The 23813-nt window shown below is 35.1% G+C and overlaps 1 protein-coding gene and 1 long non-coding RNA gene across 2 annotated transcripts in view; one reads left to right on the top strand and one right to left on the bottom strand.

The window, feature by feature from the left end:
• Window positions 1-3344: 3344 nt before the first annotated feature.
• LOC136834217 (uncharacterized) overlaps window positions 3345-23813 on the bottom strand; it is a 97188-nt gene continuing 76719 nt past the window's right edge. Inside the window, exon 3 of the long non-coding RNA XR_010851690.1 lies at window positions 3345-3481. This is a non-coding gene — a long non-coding RNA (uncharacterized lncRNA). The remainder of the gene's footprint in view (window positions 3482-23813) is intronic.
• The window catches only part of LOC136834215 (fibroblast growth factor 1-like), a 28124-nt gene continuing 22707 nt past the window's right edge, over window positions 18397-23813 (top strand). Inside the window, 1 exon segment of the mRNA XM_067096510.1 lies at window positions 18397-18679. Within this exon segment, the coding sequence (XP_066952611.1) occupies window positions 18525-18679 (155 nt within the window). The 5' untranslated portion in view covers window positions 18397-18524.

The following is a 23813-nucleotide window of genomic DNA, read 5'->3' as shown; positions in this document are numbered from 1 at the left end:
AGTAGAAAAGTGAAACATAAGATCTCTCTCTCTCTCTCTCTCTCTCTCTCTCCATTTTACTTTACATTCTCGTTACATATAGCCCTGTCATTTATGATTTCACCACCCGTCCATCACCTGTCATTTTAATACCTTCAGCTAGAAATTATTCTTTTAATAATTCTTTTTTTATGCATCCCTCTACAATAAAGCACAGTCTTCCTGTTGTTTCATCTTATGCACTTTTATAGTCCATGTTTATCTCATACTTTAATTTTCATTCTCATCATCTTTAATCTTAAAAATAATAATAATAATAATAAAATAATTATTATTATTATTATTATTATTATTCAGAAGATGAAGCCTATTTATATGGAGCAAGCCCGCTTGGGCCAGTGACCTGAACTTCAAGCTGCCAAAGAATATGGTGTCCATTACAAAGAAGTAACAGAAGGCAGTAGGAAATACAGAAAGAACTGATCAGTTATTAAAAAACAAAAAAATATACATCAACAAATTAATAAACAAAAAATAAAAGTGTAAACAAATGATCAAAACACAACGAGAATTGCTTCAGGGTAGTAATGCATGATCAGTCTGTCACACTGACAAATTCAAACACCCTCTTGTATATGAATCTCATCCTCCTAGTTACAACTTTGCCACCAAAAAGATATTTTTATATATACTTTCAAACAAATTCAGAAATTCAGCCACGTTCTTTTATACGAATCTCACCCTCTTGATTAAACTTTGCCATCGAAAAGATACTCTGACAAATATTCCCAATCTCACCATCTCCAACCTCACGACAGAAAAATGGTCCCAAACTCGACCTCCCAATCTTACATCTCACGACCGAAGGGGACTTCGCACCTAGGAGTTAAAGTTAAAAATAAAAAAAGGCCATAAAGACGAGATTCACGATTCCCAACAAGGCAGAATGGCTAAATATACGCCGTGGAATGACGTCCAAATAAACAAACTTCGATTTGATTCAGGTCTGACTGAAAGGTTGGTTGTTTTTCTTTTTTTTTTCTATTCGTTGCTTGTTGATTTGTCTGTTTCCTCCTCCTTCTCTCTCTCTCTCTCTCTCTCTCTCTCTCTCTCTCTCTCTCTCTCTCTCTCTCTGCTTGTGTTTGGCTAGAGTCAGTTCAGTGATTATCACTAGATTTTACTTTTCCTCATGCTAGTTTCCAATATATGTATACATGTATATGTATAAATGTATATGTATGTGTATATATATGTGTATATTACATATGCGTATATATACATAAAATATATATATAAAGATACATTATATGTACACACGTGTGTATATATGTTTTCCACTTAATGTAAGCAACGCTACATATTTTGACATAAAAAAAACCAATGAATTAATTTTGGCAGCACGCAAGAGTGCCAGAAGTCAAGAGCCAAACAGATTAACTCTCGAATTCATCATCAACACAAGGATACTTACCTCTTCAGTACTGACAAACGAACAGAGTTTTATTAACCCATGAATGCATGTATTAACCTGACATGTTTCTTTCGGATTATTGAGTTCTAAATGATATCAACACGATCTGATGACAGGGAGCGGTTTTGGGACGCTGTGAACCTGCTTCAGAATTCCTTGCTTGTTTTCTGTGTTCCCATGATTTAGGTATAACCTACGCGCTGAGCAATCGGATCTCTTACCCAGTCAAAGAGACAGCATAGTTCTATTTACTTAATAATAATAATAATAATAATAATAATAATAATAATAATAATAATAATAATAATAATAATAATAATAATAATAATAATAATAATAATAATGACGACTTTCTAGGTAACATTGATGGAGTTCCAGATACAGTTTTTGTAATCGAAATCGACATAAAAAATATCATGAGCAAAATATGGGTTTCACTTTATTCATTCCGTGTCCTTGATGCCTTAAGCAGCTAAAATATAACGATAAAGCTGATGAAAATATAAAAAAAAATTAATAAACAAGCAAATACAGTACAGGAACAGAGAAAATTCTTTACATTATTAGATACGTTCATGCAAATTTAATTCGTGAAGCAATTGACAACTTTGGAGATAAAAAAATTATTAATTTCCCATTTCTTAAAAAAATGAAGAAACAGCTTAAGCAAACGAAATTCGAATCTAAAATATACACCAAAACAGCATACTGAAGGACACTCCTTCATTACAACATTCGTAACGAAAAACAAAAACATTTCAGCCTGAAGGTCTAACAGCCTTACCCAGCCATTTTTAGAAAGGGGGGGGGGCGACGGAGCGAGCGTGCTGATCCCTCGAGGGGGCTCGAATGACGTCATAAAATGAAAACACGTGTTGCTGTCATTCTGAAAAAATACAAGAAAAAAAGGGCTTGTTAGGCCTTGGTTAGGCCTATACGCTCAAGGACCGGATGTCGTTAGCATATTTTTAGGCTTTTCAAAGGGCCAAGATGAGTGAGATTTATTTGCTCTAAACAAAATTCTTTTCGGTCTTCTCCGCTATTGGTCTAAATGAGGAATTTTTTTAACGGTCGATGAAATAAAATAAATTTTAAAGATTTATATCTCTGTTGCAATTCTTGGAGAATTATTATGAATACTCATGATGATGATGATGATGATGAGTATTATCATCATCAAGGGATGTTGAGTGTGGTCAAAACTTGGACTGGTGGCCTCCCCAGAAATGTCAGACACTATATGTACATTAACAATTTGAAAATCTTGAGTCAGGGTGTCGGGCTTGTCGCCGCATCCCAAAAATATACCGTATACATACATATACATACACACGCACATATATTGTGTGTATATATATTTATATATACTATATGAGTATATATATATGTATATATTATATGTGTGTGTGTATGTAAAACCATTTGAACCAAATTTCAAACATTTTTTCCCCCCAATATTTCATAGAAACTTTATGACCAGCTCACATGAAATGTTCAACCCTCTTTAGTTAGTAGCAATAAACCTGTCGGGAGAGCTGCTTCGTCACTCTTATTTATAACCTGAAACCGTAATTAAAATTACGATTACCATCGTGTGACTGTAATTGTAAGATTAATTTTATTTTTCATTCGTTTACATCCTCGCCAAAATTTTTATGAACACCATTCCTCTTCACCCGCAAATATACTCACTAAACATTTGTATCAGTCCCAAAATAAACAATCATAATATGTTTTTCACCGCCCCCCTAAGCGCTTCCACTTATGCTTAGGATAGGTTTAGGCAAGACCCACTTGGGTTTAGGCATAAGACAGCAATCCCCGTTGCTCCACGTCTTCCTCATCTAAGCAATCCACTCGTTCTCTCACCAGGATTGCTAAACTGCGTCAGTTAACTCTAATGCTTTTTCTAAGATCTATAGACTTAGATTACCTTTGGTTTATCATTGTTCCTCTAGGCCAGTGGTTCTTAACCTTTTTCAATATGTACCTCTTTCAAATCAGCAGTCAGTTCTCGCACACCCAGAATTGCTGAAATAAAAAAAAAAAAACTAAATTACAAAGTTGATATGATGTGTATTAATAACAAAACCACATTGTTTAATAATAATAATAATAATAATAATAATAATAATAATAATAATAATAATAATTATCATTATTATTATCAATTATTTACTTCATTTTATTTTATTTTTATTTTTGCATAAAAAATAACGTGTACGTAAATAGATATTTTGCTCTAACTACTCATAGGCGTCCTCGAACCCCTTAGGAACCTTCTTCGCACACCCTAAGGGGGCGAGCACCCCTGGCTAAGAACCACTGCTCTAGGCCTACATCGTGCAATGTAATGTTTTTGTAGCAGAGATAAAAAAAAAAAGGTTAATGTTACGTTCTATTTGAAGGCGGAGATTGCATGGTTTTTGTGGACTGCAGTCATGCAGACTGGGTCAATGGCCTGATTTCAACAGGGTCGAGTTGGGCTGAATTGAGGACCTACGTAATTTCCGTATTTTCAACTCTTTTTCTTCAATTGCTATTACAAATACAGTACTGTAAGTGTAAATGAAACAGTAGCATTAGCAGAAGACACCACAGTCACAATAATAATAATAATAATAATAATAATAATAATAATAATAATAATAATAATAATAATAATAGTAATAATAATGAGTATAAAAAACCTGCGATGCTCAGCTAATATAACCGTAAATAATTTTATAAACATATAATTATTACACAAATAACACAAAAAACACTAAAAACTGACTTTATCTGTACAAAACAAGAGATAATATTCCAAAAATAAGCGTTGTGGTGTGCTAGAACTATATATATTCGAGCTATATTCAGAGCCAAAAAAACGCAATAATATAACTCTATAATTAAGAGTTTCTCCCCAACGAAAGGAATCCGCCTAAAAGCACGGACTCGTGAAAATCATTTCCCGATAAATTGGTACAGTTCTGCGGGCGGGGATGTTTACATTGCCAAGCGCATGCGCGCGAACACACACACACACATGGCGGCTGATTCCTCCCTTTGCAAAATGGGTGTGATGTACAGTGGCATGAAGGAGCTATTCTGATTTCACGCACGTACGAACGACTTGGAACCGCCAATTAGTGTCGGGTTTTATTGGCTGGTCGTATTTTGGCTTCCCTGAAAGAACTTATATACACTGACTGCACGCCTGTCTGTCTGTCCGTCTTGTTTGTCTGACTGTCTTAAAAGGACTTACACTGATTGCATGTCTGTGTGTGTGTCTGTGGTCTGGTTTCCCTGGAAGGACTTACTCGGTCTGTATGTCTGTTTGTCTGTCGAATACATTTCAGCCAGGGCTTTGCAATTCCTTTCATTAATGATGTTCTATTCGTGTGGGCATCCTATGTCACTGTGACAAATATAACATCAATTCATCAATAAACATTAATGAACATTATGTCTCGAACAGTTAAGTAAAATCACTGGCAATTTGCCTTAGAAAATCGTTGGAATAAATCTCTAATTCCCTTAAAAGATAACAGTCAAAGTAATCCTCACACTAATTTCCTGTGACAATGAGAAGATACTGAAATAAGATCTGCAATCCGTTCTCTGCAGAAAGCCGGATTCTCGCGCTATTCATTCCAGAATGATAACTCAAGAATTGACGTAACTAAAGTTTTTAGTCTTGTAGGGAAACTCACCTTACTCTTACCCACAACATCAGACTTTGGATAAAAGGTTGAAGATATTGTTAATACCATCAGTTTAAATGGTCGTCAAGATCAGGAAAGTAATAACTGAATGGACAGTACACTTCCTAAGAGGAAAATCATCATAAACCTGACTAGAGAAGGCAGTGAGGTTGGCAACCTCACCCCAAAAAGATCTGCTGAAAACTGAAGATGTTCAAGATATATATATATATATATATATATATATATATATATATATATATATATATATATATATATATATATATATATATATATATATATATATATATATGTATAACTATGTATATATATGCATGTATATATACACGTGTACGTGTGCTTTTCAATTGAATACCGTAATTTCATACATAATTCTGGAATGCATGAAAACATTTTTCTTCAGAAATCAAGGTACATTTTTTTTTTACAAATCCTAATGTAAATTCACTCATTTCTAGCAATAAGGAACATCTGAATATAAAGTATTCTACTGCTGACTGACTTGCCCCATATTTACAAATACGAAAATATTAAAATATTTTAAATCTGTCTTCAAAAACATAAACACATCCAAAGCTACATCAAAACAGACGTAAACAACCCAGCCACACGGAAATTTCAAGACGTTACATTAGACTGACAGGGCAATATATTTTAAATCTGTCTAAAAACATAACCATCCAAAGCTTCATAGAACAGACGTAAACATATATATATATATATATATATATATATATATATATATATATATATATATATATATATATATATGTATGTATGTATGTGTGTGCATTCACGCAAAATGCTCCTCACAGCACAAGTGGGTTAATGCACGCAATCAACCCAGCCACACGGAAATAAATAAAGAAAACAAAAAACCGTGACAAATCAAGACGTTACATTAGACTGACAGGGTAAAATAAGGAAGATGTCATCCCCTAAGTGAGACCTTGTCTGCGGAGCTCTGATGTACCCACATGATGTTTATCTAATACAAGGGCTTCCAGCGCCATTGACGGACGATGTGTAAACACCCATAATGACGGGACAAGACCGTTTTCCTCTCTGGCAAAACACACAGGCGCGCGCGCGAGGCGAAGGAACATAAACACGCCTTGCAGACACTGACGAACAAGCGCGCGCACGCGCGCGTGCAAGCATACACCCACACATGAGAACGCATACATACAGATACTACACACGCTAACGTAATGAAATTCTATATCTCCCATAATAAACTGAATTCAATACAGAATTTAGGCCAAAGGCCAAAGCATTGGGACCTATGAGGTCATTCAGTGCAGAAACGGAAACTGACGGTAAAAGGTTTGAAAGGTGTAACGGGGGCGGGGGGGGGGGGGGAACCTCGCAGTTGCACTGTGAATCAATTCTTAGGAGAGGGTTAAGGAAAGTAAGATGGAAGAAAGAAAATATGAAAGGAGGTACAGTAAAAGGAACGAAAGGGGTGTTTCCCATAATGGCTGGGTGGCTTTGCACTGAAAGCCTTGAAATCCCACGAGGAATAAATTAGGAAAATCTTCTTGTAGGTTTTTAAAGAAAATGTGTTTTATTCTTAAAGCTTATTTTACTATTATTATTTAAAAGGCATATCATCCGTACAGAACAAAAAAATGAGGAAAAGTAATAAGAATTAACCTGAACATATTGTCATCTAAGAGAAAAATAAGGGTAACATAAGAACTTATAAATAAACAAACGAAACAGGAGCGTTCAGTATACCGCAAACCTCCGCCAAGGGTGATCAATTCACATCCCTCCACCCTTGCCCCCCAAAAGTTATATTTCCTATCTGCACAAAAATCTACTCACTTGTTGCCAGTCACGAAATCAACATAAAATCCAACAACCAAAGGCTCCCCTCTTTTCTAACATCTGCATTCACATATATATCACAAAACCTAATCAATTGTTACCAGTCACGAGAGCATCTGTCGGTAAAAATTTAGTGAAAATTCGCTAGTAATTTTTTCTGAGAAGCCATTCAATAAACAGACAAAAAATTGAAACGGATCAACAAACAAAAGGAGCCAAAATATAACCTCAATATTTCAGCACGGAAAAAATCAAGGTCTATCGTTGATGTCAGTAAAAAAAAAAAAAAGAAGAAAAAAGTGAACATATTTCCTGACACTCAACTCGAAGATCGGCAAAACCTACGTTGGACGTCATGCCAAGAGTAAAGATGGAGGAGGAGGAGGAGGAGGAGGAGGAGGAGGAGGAGGAGGAGGAGGGGAGGAGGAGGGGGAGGGGGGGGAGGGGGGAGGGGAGGAGGGGAGGGGAGGAGGGGAGAGGGGAGGGGTAGGGAGGGGAGGAGGGAGAGGGGAAGAGGAAGAAGGGGGAAGGGGAAAAGGAGAGGAGGGGGAGAGGAGGAGTTGAAAGGAGGGAGGGGGGAGGAGGAAGGGAGAAGAGGAGGAGGAGGAGGGGGAAGGAGGAGGAGGAGGAGAGGAGGGGGAAAAAAATAAAAAATAAAATAAAGAGCATGAAAGAAAAGCAGCGAAAGGAAACTAACAAAAAAGAGAAAAAGTGAATAATATTAAAACTCCTCTCCAGGAAATAAGAGGGGGGAATGTATGGGTGGGGGGAAATTAAACCGAAGGGGAAGAGGGACCACCCCCTCAAGAATTCTTTCGCCCCCACCCCTCTCTCTCGGCCGTTCGGAGGAATTTCATGTTCCTTTTTTTTTTCTTTTTTTTTTTTTAGATGCGGGGTATATGACAAGCTAGGGCACGTGTGGGGCTACTGAATAAATAACACGGGGCACTACACTTGGCCGCCCACAACCACAATCTATAAATTTACTCTATGTATGGGCCTCTCTCTCTCTCTCTCTCTCTCTCTCTCTCTCTCTCTCTCTCTCTCATTTTGAATTCAGAATAATCTTGATTTCTGAACTATTTCTGCATCTTTTCCGTTCACTAAAATAGTGAGTCAACTCTCTCTCTCTCTCTCTCTCTCTCTCTCTCTCTCATGTCATATATACAGTATATATATATATATATATATATATATATATATATATATATATATATATATATATATATATATATATATATATATATATATATATATATATATATATATATATATATATATATAGAGAGAGAGAGAGAGAGAGAGAGAGAGAGAGAGAGAGAGAGAGAGAGAGAGAGAGAGATTTGATTGGATTGAATATGGAATTTAGGCCAAAGGCCAAGCACGAGAGAGAGAGAGGGAGAGAGAGAGAGAGAGCTTACATTTAATATACATTCGTCAATGCTGGACAAAATTTCCATTAATATATATTGTATAATAGAGAGAGAGAGAGAGAGAGAGAGAGAGAGAGAGAGAGAGAGAGAGAGAGAGAGAGAGAGCAGGTTGCTGTCGCACTAACACACACACACACACACACAAATCTCCAAGAGATTACCGACGATAATCTCCGGAAAGTTATTCGAAACGAGTACGCCGTAATTAATCCTGGGAGATAAATCTGGGCACAGAGACTTGAGCGATGGGCACTCGTCCTGGGCAATGGCATCCTCTTCAAATTATTATTATTATGTCACATGACACTCACTTCCCTCCAGACCGGGCCACTGCCGCAACAAATTGGGTCTTGCAATCAAGAGGGCTAAATATAAATCTCTCTCTCTCTCTCTCTCTCTCTCTCTCTCTCTCTCTCTCTCTCTCTCTCTCGTTTTAAATTAAGAGATATCTTGATTCCCTCACTTCACTTTTCTTTCTGTAGATTTTCTGTTAACTGAAATCATCCCTCTCTCTCTCTCTCTCTCTCTCTCTCTCTCTCTTTTAAATTAAGAGATATCTTGATTCCCTCACTTTACTCTTTCTGTAGATTTTCTGTTCTCTCTCTCTCTCTCTCTCTCTCTCTCTCTCTCTCTCCTCATTCACGCAACCGTAATTCTGGATTATTAATGGTCCCTGAAATAAGATTTAAACTAAGATTTAAAGGGTTGGGCTCCTCTCATGCGATGCTCTAATTTCCAGCGATTTATTTTTTCAAATTCATTTCGTCATACATTGGTTTTAATAAATGTTGAGATAGTAAAATTCATCACCGATATTACACATCTGATATTAATGTTTTTAATGTATTATACAAGATTTGAATAAATGTTAGTGATATTGTAATTTATTACCAGTAAAATATATGGAACATTTTAATGTTTTCATTTTTGTTATGAATTATATATGTATAACTTCAGAAATGGGGTAATTCATTACATAAAATGTATGCCATTTCTGTCATAGGGATTTAAATACATTTAGAAGATGGCATCATTCATTCCCAATAATACACATCGGATATAAAACGCTTACACACACGTACAATCATACACAGTTAAGTATGTCTGACGGGCATTTAATGGAGGGCTAAAAAAAATTTCTGGCCTCCGAAATTTTAACTAAATTCTATGTGACCAAACTGGGAGCTCGAGTCATTCTAAAACACTTATATTTACTTATTAATGTATGAGATATATCTAAGACATTTCCCTTGACAAATAATTAATAAAAGCTGGCGCAACTCATTACGGGAGGACGGCAAGAATTTGTCATGTTTGCTCTAATACCCGAGCACCACATGTAGTGGCCTGCACAGTACTTTCATAAGTAGAATTAAAACTAAGATTAAAGTTCGTTACTGGGAAGGATTATTTCAGTGGCATACCACAGACTACCAAGTGTAAAAGCAGTAAATTTAAAGCAAAGATCTTCCTTGGAAACTGTCTAAGACAAAACTGTGCAAAAATGCCCCCCTTGAACTTCAAGACTCATAAAAAAAGAACTTCATTTGAAGACAATAAACGAACTTCATCTGAAGACTTGTTTGTTCTTGGAAAACAAAATCGATTTACCTGGACTGGAAACTGCTTTGGCAAACAATTTATAAAGCGTTTAACTGAATTTAAGCAATATGAGAAAGCTTGATAAGACTGCCTGAGCTGCGTATTCAAACTGGAAATACTTTTCCTGCTTGAAAGAAATTTTACAGTCTATACCCAGTTCAGGACATCTTTCTCAGCCAGCAAGCACGTAAATCAAGGTCACCTAACCATAAATAAGTAACACTTTACAATCTTCCAAGCAAAACAAACGTTTCTACTGCCTTCCAGAAATTCTGAGGCCACAGAAAACGTGCAAAGTTTACAACAATTCATAAAAAAGATCCCATACAAAAGAGCAAGCTGAATTAAAACGATGAAAAGTGACAATAAAAAAAAAAAAAACAGGAATCTCTCTCCCTTACCCATCCTCACCCCCTCTCCCCCCGCCCCCAACACAGGGCAACCGCCGAGTACAACGAATAAAATCGGGCACCAGAGACATCTTATGACTTTTATCTCTGGTGCCCCTAGAGCTGACAAGAGCCGCCCCAGAGGGGCTCGCTATGATTTCTTGCCAGTGCCCGTCCCGCCCTTGCCCGGTCGGCGCCACGTACCCTCCAGCTCTCTCTCAGTGTGTCTCTGTATCTGTCTCCCCCTCTCACGAATACCCTCGCCCCGTGCCCTTCCGAAGTGTATACGAGAGTGCCACGCTGCCCTACGCGAAAGGAGGCACTCCCGAGGCTTGTGGCACTCTGACGCGAGTCGTGTCGTGCTCTGTGTTTGTCAGACTTGTGGTTTTAATGTGACTTGGATATAGACCGTAAATACCACATTAAGAAGGAGTGCACAAGAAAAACATTTTAAATACCTTACAGACTTATCCTTCAGTTATTGAACCAAAAATAAAGCTGTTTATCAGACCAATAACAATTCAGTGTTTTGTAAAACTGTCCATGAAAGATAAAACGACTTTAGTTGAAAAAATCTATGACAGTACTGTGCACGATCTGTGAATGTAGTTTACAATAAACAAACTTATCTGTGGCAGTTACAGTTTTCTTATAGTTAATATAAAACTGGTCTTCAGTATAAATCTAAGATAGACGAGATATGTCTGAGTGAGCCGGAGAACAAAGTCGACAGATTCATTATGAAAACATACAGGATAAACATGAAAGTGTGTTGAAGACAACGGGACGAGATAATGCACCGTGAAATTCGTGAGTTTTGACGCGTATTTCTTTATTTTTCATTTTCCTAAGTCGATTTTTTCTTTTAGGTGCTTTTGCTCGACGCTTTAAAATCAATAATAATTTTGCTTTTAGTATGTTTTATAAGTATTTTTTGTTAATCTTATATTGTAAGTATTTTCCTCTACAACAAAGTTTTTTTTTTTTACCACGAAAATCTCTTTTCTTAATTGCAAAGTAAAGTTATGTGCAGAATTTACAAGGTGTAGGAACTGTTTTGTACATCATTCATTTCTTTGGAATGTATGATTTAATAAAATGTTTGCTAAGAGAGTATCAATATGATTAATATGACTTATATATATATATATATATATATATATATATATATATATATATATATATATATATATATATATATATATGTGTGTGTGTGTGTGTGTGTGTGTGTGTGTGTGTGTGTGTATATACATACATATCAAATATTTACAGAAAATAATTTTAAATATGTACGCACACACATATATATAAAAGTAAAAATATTTAGGTTCTATATATTTTTTCAATGGCCATCATGTCCTTCATTCTCTCATTTGTTATGCCTCGTTGTTCACACATTATTATTATTATTATTATTATTATTATTATTATTATTATTATTATTATTATTATTATTATTATTATTATTATTATTATAAATCTGACGTCAATTTTGGGACATAAGCTTCACGCTGATTCCAAAGCAAAAGGGAAGTTCAAATAATATAAGTTTCCAAAACAACGTAGAGTTATAAACAAACCATTTAGCATTAAACTGTGGTTTCAAAAACAAACACACCAGCATTAAAAACAATTCTTCAAAATAAACATATATTCAACACGCCCACTAATATACACGCTTAAACGTATTGTTGGTCTCGCTTTTCAACAATCACGAACTTGTCAGACGCTAACAATCTCCTTACAAGACTTAAAATTGCAACATCAAGTCACCTAAGTCTTGGGAGGGAATTTGTCTAATCAGTGGCTGACCGACGCTAGATAATTCTTAATCACCAACTCGGCTGCTCAATGTAAATGTGGGTTTATAGGTGGGCTATGCCAAATGATGGGTTGTGTCATGTGATGTATTTTCAGTGATTATTTTCGGGAATTTAGATCCTCGTTCTGCTGTTAATCTGAACATACTGTAATTTGTATAGTGTTCATATATAGAAACGGCGACGATAATAATAATAATAATAATAATAATAATAATAATAATAATAATAATAATAATAATAATAATAATAATAATTTTGTAATAATTTTGCTTTTAATATGCTTTACCTATAGTCATAAAGTATTCTGTTTCAGTATTATATTGTAAATATTTCCTCAGCAATAAAGGCAGCCAGTGAAAAATCGACCTGATCTGAGACCCCTATAAATAATAATAATAATAATAATAATAATAATAATAATAATAATAATAATAATAATAATAGTAATAATGCAATTCCCAATTTATAAAAATAAAGCCCATTTGTTCTCATATTACAAATAATATCAGGTAATTATTTACATTCCAACTGTAAAAGTTAATTCTCATTTTAAAATGTGACATTCTGTTTAGTGGACACGTGTTTAGCAGTTGATTGGTTGTTTCATGTAAAAGGGTGAATAATAATAATAATAATAATAATAATAATAATAATAATAATAATAATAATAATAATAATAATGTAGATTACAAAATCTCTTTTTATCAATTTTCTTTCTTCCATAACCGACCTATAAAAATGTCATAAAATCAAGTAAAATATCAAACTCACAGTTGGTGAGATGAAAGCTTCCTAAACTGAAATGTTCTTGTAAACTTAAGTATAAAACTAGTACTGTGGTATAAAATTAGCCGTGTGCTTTACTGACCTGTCCTTTCAACCAATCAAAAACCACGCACTCCGTATTTCCTTATATTGTACTTTACCGTCCGCACGCTACAAAATCATTTTACAGAATTGAAACGTAAACATTTTAGCCCTAGGGATGTTTTCATTTATAGCAACGTTTCAACGCCACCTTGATAAGCTAATACTGATAAACAGTGATAAACATTTACTTAAAAAAGCACCTGACCTTTGTTCTTTTTGTCAGCGAGATGAAAAAATTTATTATTATTATTATTATTATTATTATTAGTTTGGATTTAAGGTATGTGGGAAAGATAAAACAAGGTTCTTCCTTGCCTAGTGGTCCGTTTTATTTGTGACAGAGACCGTGGAAGGAAAAACCACCCGCATCTACGACATATGTGCAGTATATAAAAAACAAGACTTTCTCTCTCTCTCTCTTTCTCTCTCTCTCTCTCTCTCTTCTCTCTCTCTCTCACACACACACACGAACACTCACATAAAACACATTCTATATATATATATATATATATATATATATATATATATATATATATATATATATATATATATAGAGAGAGAGAGAGAGAGAGAGAGAGAGAGAGAGAGAGAGAGAGAGAGAGAGAGAGAGAGAGAGAGAGAGAGTAGAAGTAGAGAGGAAGCATTACCACATGTAAATTTTTATTGATATTTGACAAGTATTAAAAGGTATGAACGGTAGAGAGAGAGAGAGAGAGAGAGAGAGAGAGAGAGAGAGAGAGACTATAAACGTAAGAAACAATTTCACGCGCCATGTTTTTCATTCCTGATATTCATCTATGTATTTAGCCATCGCGATAACTCACACACACACACACACACACACACACACACACACACAGAACACACAGAATAAAAACTTAAAAGTCGCACTATACGCTCACTTATGCCGTCTTCAAAGTTACTTTACTACAAAATAAAAAATAAAATAAAGGAAAAAAGAAATAAAGTTTCATATACATAGCACAGCAGTAAAACCCTCTTTGGAAGATCAGGAGAGAGTCCCAGGGAGATTTTAAATAGTCTCATTGACAAGTATTTTCTCGCAAATTAATTAAAACGTCTCTAAAGAAAGTTTTTTTTTTTCATGTTCTGAGAGATGAAGAAGTAGATTGCGCGATTCGCTTTCATTTCTCTTCGTAAATTTTTTTTTTTTTTTTTTACATTTTCAGTTGCTTTGTTCTCCTGCGATGTGGCTCACTGGTAGTTCTTGATCGAGTTAAAGGCTCTAACTTTTATATATTATATATAGCCGTTTCTTTGACAACAGCACTAACTATTTTTGGGCTTGCATCTGGAAATTTGGAAATCTAATGTATAAAATTATATATATGTATATATTATATATATAACATATAATATATATATATATATATATATATATATATATATGATGGATTACAAAATCTCATATATATATAAGATTTCTCTATATCAAGAGGGTTTCAAGAACTAATGCACAATTATCTCAAACCATAAACCCAATCTGTCACAGAAATACCATTTTTTTTTTCTATAGGAAAACAGCCTTGATTTTGGCGAGATCATGAGAGATCCAAGACCGGAACCAGAGTCAAGGACTCGATAATGGAGAAGAGTAAAGTAGAAGTGTGGAAGAAAAATCGTCAAATATACAGAGTTGACCGCATGAACGCCACAAATGCGGCAAGAGCGTGGTAAAATATGCAAATATCCCATCTTGGACTTAGGGAGAGTGTGAGAATATTTGGGAGAAATGGTGGTCTTTATCATGTCTGTTCGCAGCCTCTTTTCTCAGGGGGAAGGGGGTAGGGGAAGGAGGAGACACTATTGGAATAATAATAACTGATAAACGAAACAATAAACTCTTTATTCTGTAAAAACATTCCAGACTGACTGAGTAAAAACTGGTTCACATCTACCTGTAGTCGCATCTACAAAGGTCATTTACTTTCTGTTAAAAACTCTGGCACACTCGGGTAAAAACGCAAGAGATCAAAAGTATCTCAGTACAAAGTGACTCGCTCTTTCTTTTAGCTATCAAGCTTTGGAATTTTCCCCCTACTAATGTTTTCCCGGCTTTCAATTCGTCCCCTCAGAGGCTGAAGGTTTATCGCTTCCTCCTGGGTTAAGCCACGCCCTTTCTTACTTTTTTCTTCGGTAGTTACAAATCACCTTCACCCAGAGACAGACTACTTCATGACTTCAGCAGGAGCAAACATACGAACGGAACAAGACGTCAGTTAAGGTATCCGGGTAAAAGTCATTCACATAGACTCAAGAGGTGGTCGAGAGCCCTTGAGCAGAAACTGCAGTTTTTTTTTTTATTTCATTTATACAGTTTCCTTTCACTGCCTATTATTTTCTAAAATATAAAGAATATTTGAAAAAAATTAATAAATGTCACACGTTTAACTATTTTACAGTATATGCATATATTTTTCCTTAAATTCCTGGCAAATATGCAGCATAACCCTTAAAGTACGCTTTTGACAAAATGTAAATAAAGTGCCTTGTGAATCAACGTAATATAGCTGACTTTTACTCGATATACTTTGGGTCACATTTTATTTATGTAAATACGGCATAGAGGCTTCCACTCTCAAGCCCAAACCAACGATAAGCAATAAAACAGATCAATGACGGGTAGACAAAGGTCTCGTGGGTATAACAGTAGTACGGATACGTCTTTGTAACGGCTCCCATTCTCATCCCAACTTTATCGCGATCTATGCTTCTTTCATTTCAATTGTCTCGGGTCCCAAAGTTCTTCCAAGAAGAATGCAAGTTACCATAAGACTCATAAGGAATTCCGACTTATTATTTCAATACAAGTACTCTTCAATTCACATTATTTTCATCACACGATAGACACAAGTATATTTTCCCTTGCACACCTTTTCCACATGGTACTAGAAGAGACCTCCGAACACGCGTCTCGTGGGAAGGGGGCGTTCTTCCCGCGCAAAACGTCCCGGATGTTGACGATCCACCCCCGAATTCCGAACAAGTGAGTGTCTCCTTCTTGTTCTGTGACATTGTCTCCGGATTGCCAAATACTCGAAGGCAAGGTGAGCATTTCTCAAACCACTTAACCAGACAACGCGGCATAAAAACAAACACTTGGCATTATGCAACGCGGCCAACCGACGTATCTACTCTACCATGTAAACAATTGGGGCTCTCTCATCGCTGCCGAGCGCACTACCTTTCCTCCTCTCTCTCTCTCTCTCTCTCTCTCTCCTCTCTCTCTCTCTCTCTGTGTGAAGTATATAAAAAGCTCTGAGCCATATTTCTCGACTCCATTATGACTCGACCCAAAATTGATTAATATGACAGGGAAGGGCGAAATAAGGGGTGGGGGGGTGGAGAAGAGGGGATAGTGAAGGGGGGAGGGGTTGACAATCCGAAAACACCAGGAAGTTTGTTGCTGAGAATACCAAAATGTAGCAACCCATCTCTCTCTCTCTCTCTCTCTCTCTCTTTTAACATAGGAGGTTAACTAGCTATGCATATGGCCAAGTCTGTCAGAAAAGATGCCAGCTTATACTGTAGCAGCGAGTCTAAGCACTTGACTTCACCAGTGCCTGCATGGCTCAATCCGCTTAAGAGAACAGGAGTAGATTGTGGAATGCCGATTTCTCTCTCTCTCTCTCTCTCTCTCTCTCTTTTACAGCTGAACTGCATGACATTTTAATTTGCCATAATGAAGTATGATTCTTCCTTGCTAACGTCAGTGTTTCCTTGAATTCAACTGTGAGAGAGAGAGAGAGAGAGAGAGAGAGAGAGAGAGAGAGAGAGAGAGAGAGAGAGAGAGAGAGAGAGAGAATTTCAATAATGTAAGTGTAAGTAAAGCTGTTTTCTCAGGTAATATTTTATGATGATATATATATATATATATATATATATATATATATATATATATATATATATATATATATATATATATATATACATACATACATACATACATACATACAAAAAGGTGTGTCCCATTATCATTCATTTGCCTTCAACAGTAGAAAATTAGTGAACTTAAAACATATTTTCATGTTCCCTGGTCTTCAAAGGTACTTCACAAGATAATTAGTTTAGTTCCTAATTTCTACCTTTTTTTCCGCCCACAGGTTGAAATGTGAAGCTGTTCGGACGAAATCAAAATAAAAACTCGCTCAGTCCAAGAAGCCTCCCGCTAATATTCCATGCAAAAGAATAATACCCGTAATCCTCTTTAACCGAGAGGCGAAATTGGTGACATTTCTTCAAAGTGAGCGACTGAGAAAATCCCCTACTTCTGTAGTTCTGAAAACATTCCTTGGAAATATCTTGGATTACGATTTTTTGTGAAAGTTAATATTTGACAATTAAAAAAAAACTTATGAAGTCATCAGTTGAAGAGAACGTCAACTGAAAAATTAACTTTTTAAAAAACGAACTAACTTGAATCGTCAAGGAAGAAAAGAATAGTAAGTGAATAGTGAACACTGAAAATTAAGAGATAAAAAGCTATCTTCAAAAGTGACATCAGTCAAAAATAAAAGATAAAACAGTAAGTGAAAACTGACTGCTGGGAAAAAAAATCAGTAAACGTTAGGGTTATAATATTTAGGACGAAAAGGGTCATATTTGACAAATGATCTGGCTGTTTTGTCGATAACTCAGAGGGATTTCTTTCATCTATCATCTTTTTATTTCTCCTATAGTGTTAATCATTCACACACAGCAAAGTTATTTATTGGTTGTAAATATCTTTTCATTAAAGAAGCCTCACATTGTTCAGTTGTAATACTAAACTTGGTTAATTCATTGTGACTTTTACAGTAAGACAACTTCGAAATATTTTTTTAAATAATTCATTGTTTTTTTCAACAACACATTGGTCATAGACTTATATGTACAAAATTTTCTCATTCATTTACCTGAGCTTTTGAGCAACAAATTTCATATCACTTTCATAAGGGCATTCATCATCCCTCATTTGCATCGCAAATTATCAGTTTATGAAAGTTAATATTTTCACGCAATAAGTCCACCTAAACAATTAAACGGGACTTCTAAGTACATCTAAATATTCAGAACAGTCCTTCGAAAAAGTCTTAAAGTCCGTTTGAACATACAGAAGCCTTAAGTCTTAAAGTCCATTTGAACATACAGAACAGTCTTTCAAGCAAGTCTCCGAGACGAAACTAACATTTAACAATCTATCAAGCAAGTCACAGTCCACCTGATCATTTAGAATATAGTCCTTTAAGCAAGCTCTAAGTCCTCCTGACAATTCAGGACAGTCTTTCATCCAAGGAATCTCAGGATTCCACTCGACCACATAGCTAAAGTAGTCCTTGCACGGAAGACAACGCGTCCAGAAATTAGACCGAACATTCAGACAGGACTCTCGTCGTCGACGGCGCATATCCTGCAGGATGTCTAGGTGTTGCAGGAGCCTCTGCTGCCGGGAGGAGAGCTCAGACGATTCTGAGCTGGAGGAGGAGGTGCCCTTGCCCCCAGGTCTCATACCCGTCCACAACGAGGCCAAGGCCCAGGAGACCATCCCAATCAGGACGCCTTCGGCAAGCAGGTGAGTCGAGAGAGATGGCCAGTTCGTGTATGTGTTAAGATTTAACGGTTTTCTCTGCTAAGATACGTATGTGCACGCGCATGCGCACATGGAAAGATGTGGGTAAAATAAAACTAAAGTTCGGTTCAGCTTCCTTGTATAAATAAGACGTATATTTAACTTCTGACACCCGGAAGTACGTTGGATTATTAATACTTAATTAGCTTATCAACTAATTAAGATCTGTTAAATCACGAACTCGAGTTTTTTTAATGAATACAAAAATGGGGAATTTTATCTTACATTTGATATTTTCCTCGTTTTCCCACTAGCAGTTAACATCAAAAACTTTATTTTTTTTAATGAATACAAAAATAGGAGCTTTATTATAAACTAGATTTTTAAAAACTTAATTCTTCTGACAGTCATGCCAACAATTCTAGCCATCTTTTACATAATATACTCTGCATTTGATTCTGAACATTTGGAAGTTTAAATGTGGCTACATTAAAATAAAAAAACTGACAGTCCCAATCTGACAACTTGTCAGACGAAACACACACACACACACACACACACACACACACACTCGAGGATCCAGGGGGGGGGCACCTGGGCAAGTGCCCTCCCCATGAAAAGTAATGACAAAATAATAATATTGAAGATCTAGATTATAATAACATAAATGAGAAATATAAAAATGGGAAAAAATATAAAACCTATTATGGAAATGACAAAATTTTGAGAAAAAAGATAATTATAACATATATATATATATATATATATATATATATATATATATATATATATATATAATATGGAAATTGGTGACCCACCATTGAAATTTTTCTGGATCCGCTATTGCGCCTACACACACACACACACACACACACATACACACACACACACACACACAAGAGACATTTATCTAAGAATGTTGTGAGAAGTAAGAAACGAAGAATGTATTTTCATCTCTACATGGTTATAAAAACTCAGATAATGACTCTTTGCTCGAGTCAAAAGTGAGAGAGAGAGAGAGAGAGAGAGAGAGAGAGAGAGAAACTGCCAGATGTCACCGTGATTAATAAAATTCTGTCAAGGAGATATTAATAATAATAATAGTCTTTATTACTAATGTAATAGAATTTAGAAAAATTATGAATAATGATAATAGTAATTCTTTATCATTGATGTAATAAAAGTTTGCAAAGTTGTGAATAATAATAATAATAATAATAATAATAATAATAATAATAATATTATTATTATTATTATTATTATCATCATCATCATCATTATTATTATTATTATTATCATTATTATTCATTACTGATGAAATGTTTGCAAAATTATGATCAATAATTAAAATAATTCTTTATTACTAATATAACGAAGGTCTACCTAATAATAATAATAATAATAATAATAATAATAATAATAATAATAATAATAATAATAACAATAATAATAATAATAATAATTTTCATTTAATCAAAGTCACAAACACTATTCACAAAATATCTCCAATCAGGCTTCAACAGAGATAACAAAATTATCAGTCAATAAAAAAAAACAATAATAAAAAAATATCCTCACTATATCAAAAATTAATCATTACACACGACACAAATCCACACATCAATCATCAAGCCGCCGGCAGAGAGCAGAGAGCAAAGATTAAGACAAAAATACCAACGACATTTTTTCCCCATCTCTTCTTATTGAAGACGTCAGTCGGCAACGCCCGGGGAATCAGTCACGAACGCCCGGTAAAAAAAAAGACAGTTCTTCCTCTCTGCTGTTTTTGTGTGTACATCATTAGTTATGTTATTGAGTCTCGTGATTGATATTGCATAGAGAAGAGAGAGAGAGAGAGAGAGAGAGAGAGAGAGAGAGAGAGAGAGAGAGAGAGAGAGAGAGATGTATATAAAAACAGACGCGAAACACGAATAAAATAAATAAAAATTTATAATTAAACAATTTTATATATATATATATATCATCATGTATCTGTACATGCACATACATACAGTATATATACATACATACACACACACACAGACATATATTTATATATATACATATATTTATATATATACATATATAAATAAATTTATATATATATATATATATATATATATATATATATATATATATATATATAATATATATATATATATATATAAAATTAAAATGCAGCGACATTAAAACACTGGATATTAAATTAAACATAAAATTAATTAGATAATCAGTGAAAACACTGAAAATAAGAGTGCCCCCTATGATTTAACTCCACAACGAATTGCAGTTGATAAATGTTATTTTTAAACTAACTGAAAGTCAGATTTAGTTTCATTTTCATGTCCAAAACTCCAGCTGATTTTAATTCGTTGCTAAAAGCTAAATAAAAACCATGAAGTCTAATTCGTAAATTGTTATGCACAAAAGCTTTTGGGTTAACCTTTAAATAGCTAACATTTGAAGAGTTCAAGTCCAATCTTTTATTTTATTACTTCGTGAGTATTTTTTTTTATTATTATTTCGTGAGTATTTTTTTATTCGTGTTTTTTTATTACTTCGTATTTTTTTATTACTTCGAGAGTATTTTTTTATTACTTCGTGAGTATTCTTTTATTACTCAGTGAGTATTTTTTTTATTACTTCGTATTTTTTTTTATTACTTCATGAGTATAAGTCCAAACCGCGCTCGTCAGTTTGCGGGTCCAAGTCCAATTTTTCGCGATCGGCTTGAAGATATGGACGCGGACCTACCTCCTTATTTTATGGGGTCGAATTTAAACCCACAAGAAGGATGACACGTCACGAGAAGCGTCAGGTAGGATGAATTATGGATCTGATGATAGAGATTATAAATGACGCAATTTCAGATATTTGCAACGGGCTTAAAATGACTTCCTTTTCGGTTGAAGATAGTTTCCATAACTACTTCACAATTTCTCAACAGATGTGTCAGGATTACGCTGCTTACTATTCTATTTGTGTATCTACCTATGCACAGCATACGAATCTATATTTCATTTACCCAGGTCCTGATTTCTCACGATAGCCAACGGTTTTTGGTAGTCCCTAGGCCCTACCCCACTGTGATAAAATTTTGGTATAACTTTTTTTGCGTAATTCTGCGAACGGACAAACAAACCCGGGTCGACAACATAACCTTGTCAGAGCCTGATACGTAGTAATAATAATGTTACTGATAATAATTAATAAAGAAACAATCTTTTAATGAGTCATAAACAGCTATGAGTATTACCAAACAAAGTGGGTCGACAATATAACCTTGTCGGAGCTTGATACGTAATAACAATAATGTTAATTATAATAATTAATAAAGAAACAATCCAAAGAAACAATCTTTTAATGAGTCATAAACAGCTATGAGTATTACCAAACAAACTGGGTCCACAATATAACCTTGTCGGAGCCTGATACGTAATAACAATAATGTTATTGATAAAAATTAATAAAGAAACAATCCAAAGAAACAATCTTTTAATGAGTCATAAACAGCTATGGGTATTACCAAACAAACTGGGTCCACAATATAACCTTGTCGGAGCCTGATACGTAATAACAATAATGTTAATTATAATAATTAATAAAGAAACAATCCAAAGAAACAATCTTTTAATGAGTCATAAACAGCTATGGGTATTACCAAACAAACTGGGTCGACAACACAACCTTGTCGGAGCCTGATACGTAATAACAATAATGTTAACGATAACAAATGAATAAAGAAAACAACCCTTTAATGAGTCATAAACAGCCTATGGCTATTTCCTCGAGTGACATCAGGAAGATTTTCGACTCCTTGAGTGACATCAGGAAGATTTTCGACAAATATCTTCCAACTGGCAAGACGCGAATTGGTAATTCATTTCCCCTCTTAAGACCATAAACTAAATCATTTCAACTCTCTACCACTATATTGGCAACCTATGGCTCTAAATACTTAAAGTTAAGTATACCTGAGTTTAACCAGACCATTGCATCGCCAGTCTGCAGCATTAAATCAATCAATCAATGATGAACCACGTTCCAATGGATTTCAACTTAAAGTTTCAGCTTTCAAGTACCATTGTGACCCATTGCTACAGGCGTCAGTCACGCTTGGTATTTCAAGAGGAGGGGCGTTGACCTTACAATCGTGGCTCTTCTTTTATCCCGGCTCGGGACCGAATAAAGCCAGTCGCTTAGCTGAAGGAGAGAAAGAGGTTTCTAGTAAGAAGTCTGGGAGGGAAAGGGAACTCGACAGAAGAGGATTAAAAAAAAGGGGGCAGCCCTCCTTGCTTTTTATAGATGTATACATGTTAACATTCTCCCGCCCCCTCCTCCTCACCCATCTCTCAACTTCTATACCCTGCTCACCCATCCACCCACCCACCGTCCAACCCAACGTCCCAGGAGTTTTTAGCCTCACCTGTCAAGACGTCGACAACTTTTTTTTTTTTTTTAACCTTGCACTCTGAGCGACCGAGTGCCAACCTTATAGCTGGCAGTGACACCGAAGGAGGCCTGGGAGGGGGGAGGGGTGTGTGGTCCCCAACACCCATACACACACACTCACGAGTTATTAAGAGAGAGGCTGAATTTTGGGAGGGGGGACGGGGAGGGGAGAGAAAGTGGGCTTTAGCTACGAGGACACCCGCTATTCTAGGGTTATGCTAGAACGATCGCTAATTATGTTTGGCCCGATGCGTTCTCTCTCTCTCTCTCTCTCTCTCTCTCTCTCTCTCTCTCTCTCTCTCTCTCTCTCTCTCTCTCTCAGCGTGATGGAGTTCCGTTCTTTACGGGTATGATAAAGTAATGGAGATAAATTCTTTCATTACTGCCTGCGTCGGGATTGGATGAGAATTAAGACTGATTACACACCGCGTAATAGAGATAAGAATGACTAGGTATATATATATATATATATATATATATATATATATATATATATATATATATATATATATATATATATATATATATATATATATATATATATATATATATATATATATATATATATATATATATATATACAAACATATATATAAGAGTATATATCTATATATAATACATATATATAAATATGTGTATATATATAACAAATATTAAGCCATGGGGAATTATAGTTGATAAGTGC

The sequence above is a fragment of the Macrobrachium rosenbergii genome, chromosome 53, assembly GCF_040412425.1.
Source record: "Macrobrachium rosenbergii isolate ZJJX-2024 chromosome 53, ASM4041242v1, whole genome shotgun sequence".
NCBI lineage: Eukaryota > Metazoa > Arthropoda > Malacostraca > Decapoda > Palaemonidae > Macrobrachium > Macrobrachium rosenbergii.
The sequence above is the reverse complement of the archived record's forward strand: the minus strand, read 5'-3'. Positions and strand labels throughout refer to the sequence as shown.